General features: G+C 40.0%; 1 protein-coding gene across 1 annotated transcript in view; it reads left to right on the forward strand.

Annotated features, from left to right (window-relative positions):
- Positions 1–2,844: 2,844 nt before the first annotated feature.
- Positions 2,845–20,636, forward strand: part of VEGFC (vascular endothelial growth factor C) — a 136,805-nt gene continuing 119,013 nt past the window's right edge. Inside the window, exon 1 of the mRNA XM_066573508.1 lies at positions 2,845–3,253. Within this exon, the coding sequence (XP_066429605.1) occupies positions 3,140–3,253 (114 nt within the window). The 5' untranslated portion in view covers positions 2,845–3,139. The remainder of the gene's footprint in view (positions 3,254–20,636) is intronic.

Consider the following 20,636-nt stretch of genomic DNA (forward strand, 5'->3'; position numbering starts at 1 on the left):
ACATCAGCGGAGATATGACTATATATTTTTTTTTTTTACAGCAGCTAGGGATGATTTTTCAAGGAAGGGCTTATATTTAAAGCCCTTCCCTGAAAATCAGTGCAGGAGTTGCCGGCATCCTATTGCTTTCAATGGGACCACCGGCACCAGAGGAGGCCCCATTGAAAGCAATGGGCACGCAGCTTCATTCAGGTGATTTTTTTGGCATATCCATGCAGCGCTGCTTTGCACGCACATAAGGGCGTGCAAGACAATGCTTGTGTGAATGAGACCTAAGTCATAGACTCCCCAGAGAGGTCCTTTATGGAAGAAAAAAAGACATTGCTTAAATAAAAACATAAGAAATGTGCATATGATAGACTCCTATAACACTTGGAAGAATGTTCTCTGGACAGATTAGACTAAAATTGGACTTTTTGGTCATAATGGGAAACACTATGTGAGGTGCAAACCCAACACTTCCTATGACCCCAAAAGCACCACTCCTACTATGAAAAACAGTGGGGATAGCTTCATGTTGTAGGGATGCTTTTAATTAGAAAACTGATCAGGACTAAAGGAAAGATGGATGGCATTAAATGTTATTTCATTCTGCCAGATATTTGAGACTAGGATGGAGGTTCACCTTCCAGCAGGACAATGACCTTAAACATACTGCTAAAGCTACACTGGAAAGGTCTAAAAGGAAATATTTCAATGTCTTGGAATGGCCTAGTCTAAGGCCAGACCTCAATCCAATTGAGAATTTGTGACATGACTTGTCTTAAAGGGATATTCCCATGAAAAGCCAACATGGGAACATCCCTTTATTCATCTGTGTCACAATAAAAAATATTTTACACTTTAAAAGTATGTAAAATGAAGTGTGTGCATATTGTATAAGGGTACTTTCACACAAGCCAATACTGACAGGGCAAATGAGCAGGAATCGCTCACTTGTTGCAGTTGCTTGTTTTTTAGTTCAACTGAAAACTAAACAACTGTGATTCCATTTAAACAAGTAGTCATTCATCCAATAACAATTGCCTGATTGTTCCGTCAAAAAACGCATGCAACATGCTCGTACACACCGTGAAATTGGTCGTTTTTTAATGGACCAAATTTTCATTTACAAATGTAAATGAGCTCTAAAAAAATCTTTAGATAGCTAATAGATAGATACATAGACAGAAACTGTAGATAGATAGATAGATAGATAGATAGATACTGAAGAAGGATAATATATAGGTAATAGGTAAATAGATAGATGGTAGCTAGACAGCTACTATTGATAGATAGATAGATAGATAGATAGATAGATAGATGATAGCTAATAGATACATAGACAGATACTGTAGATAGATAGATAGATAGATAGATAGATAGATAGATAGATAGATAGATAGATAGATAGATAGATGGAGACTGTAAATAGATAAATAGATAGATGCATACGATGGATGATAGATAGCTAATGGTAAATAAGTAGATGGTAGATAGCTAATAGATATATAAACAGAATCTGTAGATTGATAGGCAAGTAGATAGATAGATAGATAGATAGATAGATAGATAGATAGATAGATAGATAACAGATAGATCATAGATAGATGGATAGATAGATAGATAGATAGATGACAGATAGATCATAGATAGATGATAGGTAGATAGATAACTGATAGATAGATAGATAGATAGATAGATAGATAGATAGATAATAGACAGTAGATAGATAATAGATAAATATATAGATGCTGAAGATGGATGATAGATAGCTAAAGGTAAATAGATAGATGGTAGATAGCTATTATATAGATACATAGACAGATACTGTAGATAGGTAACTAGGAATAGATAGATAGATAGATAGATAGATAGATAGATATCTAATAGATAGATAGATAAATAGATGCTGCAGATGGATGATAGATAGCTAATAGGTAAATAGATAGATGATACACAGCTAATAGATAGATAGAAAGATAGATAGATAGATAGATAGATTGATTGATAGATAGATAGAAATATAGATAGATATGAGATAGATATAGATAGATAGATAGATAATAGACTGTAAATAGACAGATAATAGATAAATAGATAGATGCTGAAGATGGATGATAGATAGCTAAAGGTAAATAGATAGATGGTAGATAGCTATTATATAGAAACATAGACAGATACTGTAGATAGGTAACTAGAAATAGTTAGATATAGATAGATAGATAGATCAATGATAGATAAATAGATGCTGCAGATGGATGATAGATAGCTAATAGGTAAATAGATAGATGATACACAGCTAATAGATAGATAGATAGATAGATAGATAGATAGATAGATAGATAGATAGATAGATAGATAGATAGAAATATAGATAGATAGATAGATAGATAGATAGATAGATAGATAGACTGTAGATAATAGATGAATAGATAGATGCTGAAGATAGATTATAGATTGCTAATACGTAAGTATATAGGTAATGGGTAGATAGATAGATAGATGATAGATATAAAATGGATTGATGGATAGATAGATAACTAGATGTTGAAGATAGATGATAAATGGCTAATAGATAATAGGTAGAAAGATAGTTTATATATTTCCCATTTGGAAATCCAGCAAGGACTCTGGTACAGACATGCTGTGAACGCGGTGATTAGGGGTGCCCATCACCGGGGACAGAACAGCTGTTCATCTTTGTGGTACTAAGACGTCTATTCCCTAACTCCAGGCCCTGCCACTGACAAGAGGGAGGGAGAAGGAGGGGACGTGCCCTTACAATGAGAGGATGAGAGGGGGAGGTATAGAATGTGAGTGCCTCCTCCTCCACCTCACACACACACTCTGCATTAGACCTGCCATCTCTGCATGCTTCTCATTATCACCCCGACCACTGCTATCTCCTAATGCCAGGCAGCGCTGCACCCCACACACGTGTGCCACCCAGTGCCTCCTCCCTCACACGTCCCCATGCTGGCACCACCAGCAGCTTGTAGCGATCCCCTCGGATGTGCAGTCTCCTGAGACCACTTTCTTCTCCTGCTCCTTGGCCACCTTTGCTGGGAAGAGGCTGATGCTGTGGGACTTGCTGGGCTGAGTGAGGGGACTACTGCTGCGACCCGACTGCCACCAGGGCCACAGTCCGGACTGGAAAATGCACTTGCTGGAAGTAGCATTACTTTTTCTATACACAGTGTTGATTCAGGGGGACATAGCTTATGAGTCAGGACAAGGCTATTACGACGATCCGGAATTTGGTGACTTCAAGGTAAGACAAGAGGTTGGTACTAGTGTGATAGGAATGCTATATGCCAGCTCTGCCATGCCAGCTCACACAAGCTCAGCCTGGCATCAAAGTGGTGCCACTGTTTCAGGAACGTACACCAGATGCAGCTGGTGCAAGCAAGCGGAGCTGGGTGCTTAGTTTGTGTAGCATGTGAGTATTAGTGCAGAACACTACTTCGCTACTTTATGGGGGGTTTCTGAACTTCAAGACATTAGAAAAGAAATGCAACTAGTCCTCTATGTTGCTGAGTTTTGGTCTGGTGCCACTAACAGTCTGATCATAACCGAGGGTCAATTTCTGTTTTACTTTGCTTTTGCTCAGTGGTTTAGTTTTTCTTTGTTGTGATTATGTATTTGTTTGTTTATATATTTTGTTACTTTGTTACTTAGCGTTGTTTCATAGCTGTAACATGTCAGTAACAGAACCTTTCATCAGTAAAACTCACACTCAGGCAAGGAGATGGTGGGAAATGTTTGTACAATCAAGTCCATGGATCAAACAATCACTATCCAGGGGCAGCTAGGTGGATCGCAGATCACCGGTGACAATGACAGTCTTCACAGTGTATAATTGACTTTGTTGGTGTATATCTAGTAGGCTACTGTACAATTGCTGATACAAGTGTTGACCTGACAAGTTTGTACTTTGTGAAGAATAGAGCAGATTGATGACTTTGAAAAGAAAATGTGTAATGCTTCACACATCTCCAGCTATAGTATATGAATAGCTACATCTGGGAGGTGGAAGGTATAAAGCTAATTAAAAAAAAAATCACAGTAAGGCCAGCTTCGCACATGCATACTTTTGTGCTTACTTGCGTTTGCAAAATATGCGCATGCAATACACAGAGAATAGAAGCCATCCGTTCACATCTCCGTATTTTGTGCACAGATTTTTTTTGTGCAAAGAAAAAAAAATCATCATGCTCTATTTTTCAGCATATTTATGCACCAAAGATCCTTATAGAAATCAATGGGATTGCGCAAATATGCGCGCAATATGCAAGGAGATGCATGAAACACTGCGTAATTCCAGTGGAAAAAGAACACATCTGGAACTCATAAAGACTAATAAGCAATTTCAATGGGTGCGTCTTTGTTTGTCGCACGCAAATGAACATAAATGGGCGCAAAAAGTACATTAAAAAGCATTGTTCATTCTGCAATTACGCAGAGCTCAGGTGTGCACAAATGCGCATACGCTTGTGTGAAGAAGGGCCTAAGGCTGGTTTCAGATGAGCATATATAAACACATCTGTAATATGGATCTATATCAAAAGACCTTGTATTGTTAAAAAACGTCTGAAAGAAATATGGCAATGTGATTAGCTCTATAGACTTACGTTAGCTCCAAATTAGGTCCGTACATAGGGGACTGCTTATCTGAAAGTGGCCTTATTGTAACTTATTACATGGGGAACTCTTGCAGTCAGTATGTTGTCTGGGATTACCCTTCCTTTGCACAGCATGTGCTTTCAGGATAAAATGAACCATAAATGCACTAGTCTTAGACAAGCACGGATTCATTTAAGAATTAAGGGAATTATCAATTTTCATTGGTTCATGTTTATTTACTGAGTGCTGGTATCTCCGTAATGTCATGAACATGTTTCCATGACTTTCTTCTATAAAACATGTTGAATTGGCTTGCTATGAAATTGACTCTAGTGTGTATGTGATTTACAAATTAGGTTTAGAGACCCACTAGGGACAGGGACTAATGTAAGTGATGACAATCTCTGTATAACATTGTTGGATCCAGAGGCTACTAAGTCAGGGCATCGGTGGGGTCCTAGTTCATGGAATCTCAAGTATATCATTTTCTGACATTCCTAAAGAAGTGAGTGCTTTCATGCATGGTGAAATCTGTGCATCCATTTGTCCACACAGCAGCTCACAGGTTAACAGGCATTTTATGACATGCTAAGAATTCCTCACAATATAGCAGCACGTGTTTTCACTCACTTCAGTCTTTCAGACACAATTTGTTTCCATAATCTGAAAAGCTTTTATATTTTTGTGAACTGCTTAGTAAATGGAGCATGACTGGTTACCCAAAATGTAGAATGTGCATTGGTGGGCATGTACTTCTTGTGTGGTTGGAATACACTATGTTCCGGTGATTTAGGTCCCAGAGCAGGGGGCGCAATGTTATTATTACCTAATTACAGTTAAGTAAACAGAGACATCAGGAGATAATAGTATTTACTCTACTGACCAGTAGCTACAAAGTTATATATTTAGACTCTAAATGCACCCTGATCCTTTAATGTTTGTCTTCTTTTTTATCTCTGTGTTGCAGTGGATTTATATTTCCCTTTATAATATCTTACATATTTGTTGTACAATGTTAGTTCACATTGTTGTGCATTTTCGCGTGCAGGGTTTTTGGCACTTAAAGAAGTACTGACTTGTGTTGGCCTGTATGCCATATGTTTGTTGGCATGTTTTGTTGAAGATATTACAGAACAGATTCTTTATGCCTTTGTGCTATTACGGGTTGTTTAATGATTTCAGTGAGTAGTATTCTGCATTGAGATGTTAGTACATGTGACATGTTGTGCTACAGGGTAGCTACCACAGGGTAGCTCAATACTGGTGTTCTATATTGAAATAACACTAATGTACTTGAGTCGGAAAGCATGGATGTGCTATACAACAGTATGGTGAGCATGTGTTGTGGCCCCTGTAAGAGATTGAGAGTACTATTCAAATGAAACGTTGAAAAGTAACATATGAGAAACATAAATTTGCTTTCTGCATCTCTCTAAGTCCCATGAGACCACTGCTGTGACTGAAGTAAGGAAAGCGTACTCAAAGTGACCTCTTTCTACTACCATACATGCATGGAACCATCGTTGGACCTCAGTTCATTTTAGGGACTCTCAATATAGATCAGAACCTGAATCTCCAGCTGATGATGGTCGATGACTTCCTGGGTGATCTGCCCCTATCATAGCAAAAGGCCACTTTGAGTATGCTTTCCTTACTAAAGTCATAGTGGTGGTCCCAAGGGACTTAAAGAGACGTGGAAAGTGGATTTCTGCTTCTTACATGTTACTCTTCAAGTTTGCAGTTGGGTTTTACTCTTTATCTCTGAAAGATAAAATTCATGTTCCGCGGCGCCCAGGGACCCATGCCATACCATCACATAGTGCATCCATGCCTTCCTATTCAAATATGCTATGGTTATTTCAATATAGGACACCAGTATTGAGATATAGCACTGGATCAGTCTACCCCTTGTATAGTTTATCTATGAATATAGAGTTTAGGAAGTAAAACATTGTACAGTATAAAACATTGCTGGCATGTATGTGAGGTACATGGGCAAACATAGTTATCACACAGTGGGTTAAAGGAGTTCTTAATAAATCAGTATGTGTAGAAGTTATTCACCTTCTGTTTACAAACAGATTACTCCATTCTCCCATTCCAAACACTGTGAGTTAGGAGCCGGCAGCAAATAGTGAAGTGACAGTTTGTAGGGGTGGCCTGTGGACCTGTCAGACTCCACTGTTTGCTTGTTTCATACTTTCTGCTATGAATCAAGAATTGAGTTATTCAAGCAGTGGAAAGTTGAAGAGACTGGAATTACAACACTTATGATACAGTACCACAAAACTAGAGGATTAATCCAAGTCTTCTGACCCCTGCTCGCATTTTTAGTAATGCTTACGATCCTTTTCCAAAAAAAGCAATCTGACATTTTGCAACTTTTTTTGGAGTCTTGGCAGATCCCTACCTCCCTAATCTCCAATGCCGTGGGCTTGTGTGTCATTTGGCATTTTTAAGGTTTCATATGATTATGGTCTCAAATTAATCATTTACATTAAAAAAAAACTATAAGATTTTTAGAAAAATGTAAATTCCATTTTCATATCATTCTCACACTCTTACACTGCTGACACTTCATCTTCACCGCACAGACATGAAATATATTCCAGTCCCCTATCTGTATTAGTCAACTTGGATGACTTCATACTACCGGGAGTGCCAGTTGGGTTCCAGTATTGAGTTGTCTTTTCTTTGGAGAATAGAGCCAATTAAGCCATTGAAGAAGTTGTCCAACTGCAGTAAAATAGTTGGCCGGAAAGGAATGACGAATATGATACAGGAATAGTTGCAGACAAAAGTCAGATACGTGTCTTAATGTACTGTATGGAACCTTCTCTTTTCTGCTGTTATTGAGCAGCTTTGATATGTAACACAAGTTTAACTTGTACATTCCAGCTGTAGCTTCATTAGTATGTTATTTTTATGATCTACGTCTGTATTTTAGTTAATAAGCATATAACTATATGTCTATATCCTATCTTTCAGAAGTCCTGTTGTCTTATTGCATCATTTGTGGTACATAACATAGCTCCATTAACTCATTGTGTGCTAGCTATTTAATAGAAAGTGTAGCAAAAGTGTTAAAAGAAAACATGATAGAGTATTGACATTATACTTAAAAATGTATTATGTATATTATTACTTTTTGCACTTGCCTTAACCCTTTCCAATCCACTGTCTGACGTCTAAAGACATTATGATTTAAGGCTGTACAACTCGGATGTTGGAAGACATCCGTCGGGGTTCTCTTACTGTATATTGCCAGCCTCTCTGCTGTTGGAGTCTATCCAACGTGTCACCTCATGCAGTACTGGCCTTAGACAGCAGATAGCGCCGTTGTATGGCAGCAGAAAAAGAGTAAGCCCCCTAGGAAACCCAGGATACAAATTGGATTGGAAAGGGTTAAATTGAGGTCTCACCTACAGTTAGGCCACCTGTCCACTGGCATTGCGTTTTAATGCAAGCAGATTTCTGCCGCGGGAGAATATTTAAAGTAACTGCGATTTATCACAGCTTTTGACTTTAAATGGAAGGTTCATTGCGGAAAATCACACCAAATCGTGGCATGCGCAATTTTTATTACGCAAATGGAAAATTGCAATCGATTTCCGCTTGTGTACATCGGGCTGCGTTTTCAATAGTTATCCTAAAACAATAGGGGTCCCTGGCAACAAACCCCTCGCTGATCTAATGATAGGCTATCAATACTTTACAACTGGACTGACCTTTAACAATGAACCTGCAATAGGATCAGTTTTTTTTATTTTTTTCTCTCTTGAATGTTTGTATAAATAAATCAAAACTTTAATAAAAACATATTAAACGTAGCAATGAATTTTGAAAGAGTCAGTTTGAAAACCACATTGACTTGCATGTACAAGTGGTTTTTGGCTGCTGTGACGCTAACTCTTGGTCACCCAGCTTCTGCTGCATGGGAACATATACTAAGTTGTCAATTGTTTTAAATAGCCATACACATATTAACTTGTGGCTCCTTTGGTGTAAATTGGCTTTTACAACATTTAACACCTATCCATTGAAGATAAGTAATAAATATTAAATTGGTTGGGGTCTGAGCGCTGCAAACCTCACCAGTCAAAACATGTTTCGTGCCCGCCCAGCTATGTTGCCATTACAAGACGTTTGACTGGAAGAACACTTGGGCATCTGCAATGCCATTCCATTCAGAGTCTATAGGAATGAGGGAAACAGCCAACTGTATGTCGTGTAGCAAAGTTTTTCCTGCCTTTTGTTTGATTCTTCTCAATAGAAAATCCAAACCTTTTATAATTGTTTCTACCTATTGTGTTGGTGCTGAGAGGGATGGACCAATTAAGATGCTCATTGACGGCCTCAGCAAACTATTTTCTGCAAATATGGTCTCCTTTTCAAGACATGAAACAGCATCAGATATGCTGAGCGAAGACAAATGACTGGAAAATGTAATGTTGTGTTCTGCAGTGTTTTGTTCATTGTTAAGTACAGTCTCCAGCATAGCTAATTGGAAAAGATTCATCAACAGTGAGAGAGTAAATGGAGTGAGCATATAGCCATTTAGATTCACTATTAAAGGGGATGTCCCACAAAAATGTACTGTTTCTACTTTAATCCAGCCAATAATTATAAACATTTTTGTATTTACACTTATTAGATAATCTGTCTGCCCCCAGATATTCCAGGACTAATGTTAGAATAGCGCCACCTGTTGTCTCTACTCTGTGTCCACTTCAGTAATTGCTCCAACAGCTCAGTCTTGCCCTTCTCTCTGCTCCACTGCTTGGAAGAAAGACTGAGCTGGTGTGTCAGACTTGGAACACTTATAGATGTGGACCGGACACAGGAAGGCCCTTCAATAAAAACAGCAGGTGGCGCTATTCTAGCATTAGTCCTGGAATATCTGGGAATACAGACATTTGTTTTTAATAAGTGTAATTATGAATAATGTTTAGCATTATGGGATGGATATAAGTATCACGGGAGAACCCCTTTAAGGACAAATCATTTACCAATTGCCATTCTAAGACCACTAATTTGGCCAACTTTATTTAGAAGCCAGTTGGACCACGCAGAAAACATCCTGCGTTTTGTGGCAGCAAGGCAATAGGAACTACTATGGACAGAAAAATACATAAACTTAGACACCGACTGCAAAATTTCTGAGCACATTTGCTCCCTGGTTCTTGGGATTGATACAGCCCTGGCAGTTTTTCCTTCTCTTATTCTCCTTGCAACTCTTCCAAGCATAACTGTCTTTAGCAGTGAACTGTGTCTTCTACGGTGTAAGCTCAAGAAGATAGCATCAATCTAGTCATTATGACTTCAAGTGTTTTGGTGACGGATTTCTTTGTTACCTTTGGCTTGCCGTTCATGGTATTTTTGAATATCTTTGCAAGCACAAAGGTTTTCACCTCCACAAATACACACAGCAAATAGCATCACTTAACCAGGCTATTAAATGAAAACAACTATATGGGCAAAATGTACATACTGTCTTTAGTCAAGTCCAAGGCCTCAGGGGTGATGCGTGCTGCAGTAGTTCAAGGAACATGAAAAAAGGGAATCTCTGTGTCATGCACAAAGTGCACGCATTTTTCCTGGAGAATTCCTTTAATTGTATGTTCATGTCTGAGGGTCTTCCACTGTGACCAACTAAGATCAATGAGTTTTTCCCAGCAGCACTCATTGAACTTACAGAGGCCTTGATGCTTTAAACGTCCTTTAACCTCCTCATCTATAGAATATATCTTGTAATTGAATAAGTATGACAAACATATTTTATCTTTCTTCCAGTACCGTATCTACACTATTCTATAAAAAGTATTTGCACACCCCTATCAGTAGAATGAATCATGTCATGTGTTCCGAACCACGTTACATAAGATGCTGCCCTTTGGAGGTGTCAGCCATAGTTTGTGATGGGAACTGCACACTAGTTGATATATGGGTTTTGCAGCTAAACACAAGCCGTCTATTACAAAGCGCAATATATCAGCCAGTCTCCAGTGGTGCAAGGAGCATCTTCATTGGGTAGTTGAGCAATGAAAAGACGTTCTATGAAGTGACAAATAACGCTACTTTGTCTTTAATCCCTTGCCGCTCTAGGGCATAAGTTTACGTCCTGGCAGTGGGGTAGTTCCTGCAACAGGGCGAAAACGTACGTCCTGGGTATAGCGCGAGATCATAAGCGTTCTGCCAGTGATAGCTGGCCTCCTGCTGCAACAGTGGGGGTGCATCAGAGATGCGCCCCCGCTGTTAATCCCTTCCCTGTCGGGGTCTATGTAGATTGCGGCATGGGAAGGGTTCACAGAGGGTAACAAGCGATAAGGCATTGCAGGAGAAAAGTCCTGCAATGCCTTATCACAGCGATCATCGGTGGTATGATGTTAGTCCCCCAGAGGGACACAAATGGTGTACAAAAAAAAGATCAAAATAATGTAAAAAAAAAAGTTAATAAAATGTAAAAAAACTCTTTTTAGGTGCTTTTTTTTCATATTAGCATAAAAAAATGTAAAAAAAAAATTAAAATCCCACATATTTGGCATAGTTGTGTCCGTAACGACACATACAATAAGTTGCACATGGTTTTTATCCTGCACGGCAAAAAGCATTAAATAAAAGCTAAAAAATTGAGGCAAAATGCAAATTTTTAGCATTTTGCCTCCCGAAAAACGCCATAAAAGTGATCAAAAAAGCCATATGTACCCCAAAATGGTGCCAATAAAAACTACAGCTCGTCTCGCAAAAAATAAGCTCCACAGAGTTCCCTACATAGAAAAATAAAAAAAGTTACAGGATTTTAAATGCAGTGATTTAGAAAAAAAAAAGATTTCCAAAAAAGGGTTTTTATTGCAGTAAAGTGGAAAAACCTAAAAGAAAAAGAATTTTGGTATCGCTGTAATCGTACCGACCCGCAGAAAATATACATTGTGTCATTTATGCTGCATAGTTAACACTGTAAAAAAGACCACCAAAAATGTATGGCAGAATTGATGCGTTTTCTCTTTTAGTGTCCTTAAGGGGTTAAATCAGATGAACATACCTGGATGAGGTGAATGATCGGGGAACACCAGTTGCTTGATTATGTTATGACAACAGTTAGGTATGGTGGAGGTTCTGCTATGGTCTGGGGGATGTCTTACGTGGCATGGTCTCAATCCATTGGTTGTAGGGACAAGAACCAGGAACACGATGGGTTACCTTGACATACTAGACAATAATGTGCTGCTGACAATGTGGCAATACTCTGGAAATGGTCAGCCATTAGAGATGAGCAAGCGTACCCGGCCACGCCCCTTTTTCGCCAGAGTACCGCGATTTTTGAGTACTTCCGTACTTGGGCGAAAAGATTCGGGGGGCGCCGTGGGTGAGTGGGGGGTTTCAGCGGGGAGTGGGGGGGAAAGGGAGAGAGAGAGGGCTCCCCCCTATTCCCCGCTGCTACCCCCCGCGCCGCCACGCCTCCCCCGGCCCCCTGGCGCCCCCCGAATCTTTTCACCCGAGTACTGAAGTACTCGAAAATCGCGGCGCTCGATCGAGTAATTACTCGAAACGAGTACGTTCGCTCATCTCTATCAGCCATACTTCCAACAAGACAACACATCTTGTCACAAATCCAACAATTGTACATTGGCTTGAGGATATGGATGTTCCACGTCTAGATCGGCTGAACAATCTGACCTGAACCTACTTAATATTTTTGGGACAAACTGGAACATTGGGTCAGAAAATATGAACAGCGTCCATCTTTGAGAGCACTCACCAGATGTTTGTAGGAGGAATGAAGGGAAATACCTGCTGCAGCATATCAGACATTAGTGGAAAGTATGCAGCAGAGAGTATCCAATGTCATTAGGACCAAATGATCCCCACTATGTATTACCATATGGAAGTAAATGCTACTTTTGATTTTTGTTCAGATGTCCAATTGCTTTTTGTAAGTGTATGTAGTGTACAGTCTTACAGCTTTCATTACTACGTAACTGGTCATGTGGAAAGTTGTAGAATATGTGTATGTTAAATATGCTAGCAATATGTACAGTGCCACACTGGTTTATATATACAGTTCACATTTCACAATTTGTTTCTGAAAATATACTACAATTGATTTGCCCGGAAATATCTGCTATAACAGTTGAGAACTTTGAAGAGGTGCAGTACTTTCTAGCATCATAATTAGAGATGAGCGAGCCTACTCGGTAAGGCAGTTACTTGAGCAAGCATCGCTCTTCTCGAGTAACTGCTTAGTGATCCGAGCAGGCTCGGGTGGGCTGCGGGGGGCGAGGGGGAGCGGGAGGAAGAGTGAGAGAGATCTCTCTCCTCACCCCGCTCCGCTCCCCCCCCCCCCCCCCCGAAGCCCACCCGAGCCTGCTCGGATCACTAAGCAGTTACTCGAGAAGAGCGATGCTCGCTCAAGTAACTGCCTTACCGAGTAGGCTCGCTCATCTCTAATCATAATCATTACCTACCATGTAAGAAAAATAGACAGTATTTCCCTGTTAGCAATGAATGCGTTACATACCATTGCAGAATTTCTGGTCTAGTGTAAGGCTGCGTTTACATAGGGCAGAATTGCCGCAGAATTTCTGTGCGGACTTTCCGCATGCATTCTTAAGCCTGAAACTAAGCAGCAAAGTGGATGAGATTTGCAAACATCTCGTCCACACGCTGCGGACAGTCCACTGCGGACAAGCTGCATGGAAACTGACATGTGGCGTGGAATTTAAATCTGCGGCATGTCAATTGTATCGCCATTTATGCTGCTGTCTCGCTTCTCTCTATGGAGAGAGATTTCTGCAGCGGAATAAAGCCACTTCAAATACTGCGCCAAATTTCCCCGTGTGAACCCAGCTTTAAGGCTCAGTGGAATTAGTGCTCTTTTAGTTATACGGTTTCATCATTGTCAGCAGCACATCCACAGTTCACATGGACAGATGTGCTGCCAAAAACTATGATTTTTCCAGCTGCACAAAAAAATGCAATTAGCCAGTAAAGAAGCATTTGCTCATTTATCGGCTGATCAGGTGCAGATTCAGATGGCCTGATGATTGGGGAAATAAAGGCTCTTACAAATGTTCCTGTATTCTTATTGGGTATTGAAAAGGCACTGAAACTCAGTAGCATAAACATAATTGACTCACTTATTTAAAGGGGTTGTCCGAATATTAAATAAATAATGTAAAGATGGGCATGGGATAAAATAACAAAAGAAGCAGTACTTACTTCTCCCCCTACCCCCTACCCCTCCCAGGAATCAGCAGAGCAGCTCCCGTGAAGATCATGCTGTCAGCACAGACTGGAAATCAGGTGACTGCTGCTGCCAATCAAAGGCTGCAGCATCACTTTTCTGCACTCCTGGCATCATCTTACCCTGGATGTGAGCACTGGTGTCAGGAGAACAGGCGATGATGCTGCAAACCCTGATTGGCTGCAGTGGTCACCTGACTTTTTGTCTGTGCTGATAGAGGGATCTTCACCAGAGTTGCTCTTCTGTTACCTGGGAGGAGAAGAGAGGAAAGTACAACTTCTTTTGTTATTTTTTTGCATGTCTAAGGCCTCGGTCAACTGACCATTTTTTGCCGCGATTTGTGGATGCGCATGCGAACTGCGCATATATAGAACCATTGCTTCGCAATAGGATCGGTCACATGTCCACTTTTTATGCGGATGTCTTATAAATTATAAGACACAACGAATCAGCAGCAGCGCCGACCCCATTGAGAACATATACTATAAACATCATTCTCCTCTGCCACAGCTGTAATAGCTGTGGCAGAGAAGAACGATGTTCGCCCATCGAATTCAATGGAGCCGGCAATACAGCCGGGTTCATTGAAAGCAATGGGCTGCCAGCGAGCGCGGCATGAATTTTCGGGAAGGGCTTAAAAATATAAGCCCTTCCCTGAAAAACATCCAAAAATGTGTAAAAATAAAAAAATAATATATACTCACCTTGTCCCTGCAGCCGGAGTTCAGCCACGGCCGGCCGGCAGTTCTCCTGAACTGCTCTGTGTAGTATTCAGCAGCCGGGGATTTAAAATCCCCGCCTGCTGAATGGGCTGCCTCTGATTGGTCACAGCCCTCACCAATCAGAGGCAGCTCTCACCCATTCATGAATTGGTGAGTGAGTGCTGCCTCTGATTGGCTCAGCTCAAGGACCAATCAGGGGCAGCTCTCAGCTATTGAATGACAGCTGAGAGCTGCCCCTGATTGGTCCCTGCGCTTTCGCCGAAAACGCTGCTAACGGGCCCGTCATGCGATCCGCAAATCGCGGCAAAAAAACGGTCGTCTGACCGAGGGCCTTACCTTTACATTTGTTTTGTACTTGGACAACACCTTTAAGAATAAACCTCACTTGAGTTGCACTTAGGACACCTCAATAATCTCTAGCTAGCTGAATATGTAATATACCATAGCATCCAACTGTACACAGTGCACCAGTGCTGAAAGTGTTAATTCTTGTATATGAGATCTTGTATATCAGATCTAGTACTGTTATATAAGATGAGAATAAAAGAGTGTAATTACATTAACATAACATTGCAGCTATTTCCTGGAAAGCATGTCATGATTGTGTAAGAGATAGTATTCGTCTTGCAAGGGTGGTACAGCAAGAACACAGCTACATAAACTATTTAGATTCAAGAGATATCATTTTATAAATGGTGATTAGATACATTTACCCATAGAGATCTATAGAATTACCTTTATGATATAGGAAAAAAATAATAACCAAGGAGAGGACAGAACAAATCATCCATTGTGGACTTTTTAGTCTGACACTCTCTTTCCCTATGAGAAGTGGTACCATAGGTGTCTGGCAAAAGCTCAACTCACCACCAAACGCTAAAGAGCGAAAGCTGTTTGGCAAGTGCTGGTTTGTGGACGCTTTAAATCATCATTTTGCATTAGACTTAATTAATCATTTGGATTTATAATACTAATTCATACTACTAATTGTCTTACCATGGTATATATTAAGCTACTTGTTTTAATGTTACACATATGCTTGGCACCAATGACTGGAATATCATCCTCATACAAGATAAGATAAAGCACACACTTGAGCAGCAGTGCCATCTACTGGATAATATACCTGTCTGGGAAGCTATGCCATCAGCTCTGTGCATTTCTATTGTGCAAGCTTCTTCTTCATAAGGTTTGTTGGAATACTAATATGTGTTACAGATTACAGCTACTTTTTCAGATAGTCTTGCAGTAACTCAAGATATTTAATAAAGTAGAACTGAGTCATGACTGTAATGTCAAAGTATTACGGAAAAATGTTTCAATACATGGATAGTAGAATATACTTCTCTGTCTGTTCAGTTCTACTCGTCATAAAACTTTCACAGATGAAACCACAATATACGTATACTTAAGATTAATATGTGTGCATAGAGAAAAGGGGGAAAAAAGTTGAAAAAAAAAATAGTAAACTCTTTGGAATTAGCTGAATTTCTGCATTGATTGCTAATAAATTGTGGTCTGAATGTTATCGCAATTATAGAGAAATAGAATTTAACTTAACTAATAAACAGTTGTACCTTTCATGTCTTTTACTGAGCACCCATACACAGTGCAGGGAGAAAGAGAAAGTATATCTCTGTTAAAGATTTCTCCAAGAGCCAGAGGTGTTCCAATGAGAAAGAAGAGATTTAAGCTCCATTTACACGCAACAATTATCACTCAAAATTCATCCAAACGACAGCTTTTGAGCGATAGCCATTGCATGTAAATGCACGCCCATTGTGCACTTACCGTGCACACTTCATCCATCGCTGACTTCAGGTCAGCATAAAATCCTTTGTCCCTATAATAGAGACTGCATTCTGTGTTCTCCGTGGGCTGTGCTGATAGCATTGTATGCAGCCGGCAGCCCGAAGCAGAACGAAGCAGATGTATTTAGAGAACAGACCACCCACTGTTCTTTAAATACACACAAATGAAGCTAGTTAGCTATTAACTGACTAATTCCATTAGTAGCTAATGCAAAATGATCACTCAAAACTGTCAGTTTCTGATGACTTTTGAGCGATTATCTTTGCGTGTAAATGGGGCTTTAAAGTGTGTCACAGGTGATTTGTTCATTAAATAAAGACACATAAAGCCTGGTTACTGACAAATCCATTCTTTTCGAGAAAAATTGCTTAAAGGGGTTGTCCCGCGGCAGCAAGTGGGTCTATACACTTCTGTATGGCCATATTAATGCACTTTGTAATGTACATTGTGCATTAATTATGAGCCATACAGAAGTTATCAAAAGTTTTTCACTTACCTGCTCCGTTGCTAGCGTCCTCGTCTCCATGGTTGCCGTCTAATTTTCGCCGTCTAATGGCCAAATTAGACGCGCTTGCGCAGTCCGGGTCTTCTGCTGTCTTCAATGGGGCCGCTCGTGCAGAATGCCGACTCCGTGTAGCTCCGCCCCGTCACGTGCCGATTCCAGCCAATCAGGAGGCTGGAATCGGCAATGGACCGCACAGAAGCCCTGCGGTCCACAGAGAGAGAGGATCCCGGCGGCCATCTTCAGCAGGTGAGTATGAAGACGCCGGACCGCCGGGATTCGGGTAAGTACTACCCGGTTTGTTTTTTTAACCCCTGCATCGGGGTTGTCTCGCGCCGAACGGGGGGGGGGGGGGTTAAAAAAAAAAAAAAAAACGTTTCGGCGCGGGACAACCCCTTTAATGTGAACCATGCCTTCATGCAAAAAATTTTCAGAAGATCTCAGAAAACACGTTACAGAGATGCATGAAGCTGTGAAAGGCTACAAAAGTATTTCTAAAAACCTGGGTGTACATCAATCCAAGTTTAAATAAATGATCTACAAATGGAGAAATTACAGTCTGTTGCTACCCTCCACAGGAGTGCGCCTCCTGTTAAGATCACTCCAAGACCACATCAGGCAATTCTAAAAGAGCTGAGAAAGAAGAACTACAGAAGACTACAAACTGCAAAACCTGTGTTCATATGTCCATGATTAGAAGGACACTGAACAGAAGGACATCACAAAGGAAGCTGCTGTTGTCAAAAATCAACATTGCAGACTATGTTAAGTTTGCGTGAGACCACCTGCATGTTCCCCAATGCTTCTAGGAATTTTTTTTACAGACAAACGAGGCAAAAGTGGAACTTTATAGCACAAATGCACGACGGTTTCGAGGGGGAAAAAACTGCACACCAACACCAAAAACTCATCCCAACTGTGAAGCATGGTGGAGGGAGCATCATGGTTTGAGGCTGCTTTGCTGAAGGACCTAGATGCCGTGTGATCAACGAGGGAGCAATGAATTCTGAGGTAGATCAAAACATTTTACAGGTGAATGTAAGGGCAGCAGTTCATGGCCACAAGGCAATGATCCAAAGCACACAAATAAATCAACTAAAGAGTGGATGGAAAAGAAGGACTGTGTTTTGAAATGGCCAAGTCAGAATCCTGAGCTTAAAGGAGTTCTCCATGTAATTGAAAAACTAGAAAGTGGACAGGAAATTGTTAAAATAATACTTATGACTGCATTGACAGTCAGTTCAATGAAAAATGTGTGAAAATTGTGGCAAACATCATTTGAATGGACTTTTTAAGGCTGTGTTCCTATAAACTATCACACTATATGTATACATTAAAATTTGGATATATATATCTATATATATATATATATATATATATATACATATATGTATATATATAGATATCTATCTATCTATCTATCTATATATATATATATATATATATATATATATATATATATATATATATATATATATATCATGCCTATCCTATAGCTCATTGTTTTCTAATGTAAACTGACTAATTGTAAGATTTATGGTTCATAAGAGATGAAAGTCACTCCACTAAACAGCTGTTCTTAAGATCTGAATTAAATGGGGCTCCCTTTATTTTAAATATTTCATTATTTATTTAGGAAACACATGAGTGCAGCCAAGGAGGAAATGAAACCATTTAGAATATATATATATATATATATATATATATATATATATATATATATATATATATATATATATATATATATATATATATATATGAAGGCGAAAGCCCTCACTGACTGACTGACTTACTCACTGACTCCCCACTAATTCTCTAACTTCCCAGTGTCGTACAAATGTGAAATTTGGCAGGAGCATTCTTTAGGTCCTAAATAGAAAAAGTAAAGGGGTCACAACTCAATCATTCAATGCTAATTGCAAAAGCAAGTGCACGCCTATGTAATGTATCTTCCTGGTGTCATACAAACATGAAATTTGGCACGAACATACTTTAGGCCCTAAATAGGAAAAGTGAAGGAGTGACAACTTGATTATTCACTGCTAATTGCAAAAGTAAGTGCACCCCTATGTAATGTAACTTTCCGCTGTTGTACAGTCTAACTGACCTCTATGTGTATATACTGAGGAGATTGAACCTCACCTCTATGTGTATATAGTGAGAACAATCTAACTGACATCTATGTACATATACTGAAAGGCTGTAAAGTACATAAGGAAGTGGCCATGGACTGCAGGGATGGAGTCTTTAACCCCTAATGGCGCGGCTCCTTTTTTTTTACCATTTTCGTTTTTTTCCCTCCCCCTTTAAAAAAACGTAACTCCTTTATTTATCCATTGACTTTGCTGTATGAAGGCTTGTCTTTTGCAGGACGAGTTGTAGTTTTCAATGGTGCTTTTTAGGGCGCCTGTGTGACTGAGCCCTTGCTGCAGGAAGAAGACGGCCGCACTTCAGGACGGACGACTCCCTGCAGCGCTGAAGAAAGAACACATGAACGGCAATGAAGTCGGTCGCATGTTCTTTCCTCCGGTGCTGCAGAGAGACGCCTGCATCCCCACGGGGATGGCTTGATAGGCAGTCTCCCAAGGCAGCCCTGGGACCTTTTAGAAGGCCCCCGGCTGCCATGACACCTGCATGGCTTCCCCGATCTCACCGCGGGGGGGGCCATAAGGGACCCCCGAACATCGTTCAGGGGATTTAAATGCCGTTTGCAGCTATTGCCCGCGGGTGTCAGCTGTAATAAACAGCTGCCGCCTGTGCTGTATGAATAGAGGTTGCCCCGCTGATTGCAGCTATTGCCCACGGGTGTCAGCTGTAACCCTGCGACCTCTCTTCATACAAACCACAACTCTCCCGGAACGTAAATGTATGTCCTGGAGCAGGAAGAGGTTAAGGCTAAGAAGGGGCTGCATACGCCAGTCTGGGGTTAAATTTGAATATAAAGCGGTGTTAGTTTTAAGGTTAAAAAATGAGGAGAGTGGGATGGGTGGCACATTCTGCAGAGGGACATCGGTACATGCAGTCTGAGGAGAATCTAATGCTCCTCTATGTATATAGATATTTTATTCCTCGGTTCCTCTGAAGTAACCATGACGTCATGAAAATTTTCTGTGCGAACAACAGGTAAACACCCGTATCAAATTAACTCGGGTGAAGCCGGGTATATCAGCTAGTAGTATATATAAGAATTGTATGGTGCTGCAGTCTTAAGAAGTATATATCACCTCTTGTAGAATTCATTTACACCCATAAATGCCCAAGAACATATTTGAGGTTTTTATCTGTGATCCAAAATATGGCACTAGTATTATCATATGGACATTTCAGTACCATTATGTGACTCTGTAATGGAAGCTATGCTTGATGATAGACTGCATTGGCATTTGCTTCTGGTGCTTAAATTACAGTTAGTATTGTCTCCAACAGATATGGATGGTTGATATCTACATGACCTCTCATATCTGTCATATTTAGCTGTTATCATGGATAACAGATCAGGTGCAGATATTGCTAATTACTACTATTTTATTGCATGTCTTTGTAGAAAATTAGAACTTTTCTGCTCTTTGCAGTTGTACTCTGGTGCTAGTAAAGAGAACATTGCGGTCATACATATGTTTTGAAAGACTTTGTAGAACTAAATGTTTAATAAAATTTCCTTAGGATAGAATATTTGAGCATTCATCAATATAATATCTTTCTGGCACAAACTATACATAACTAACAATCAGGGTATAGAAAAACAAAAATA

This window comes from Eleutherodactylus coqui, chromosome 7 (genome assembly GCF_035609145.1).
Source record: "Eleutherodactylus coqui strain aEleCoq1 chromosome 7, aEleCoq1.hap1, whole genome shotgun sequence".
NCBI classification, from domain to species: Eukaryota; Metazoa; Chordata; class Amphibia; order Anura; family Eleutherodactylidae; genus Eleutherodactylus; species Eleutherodactylus coqui.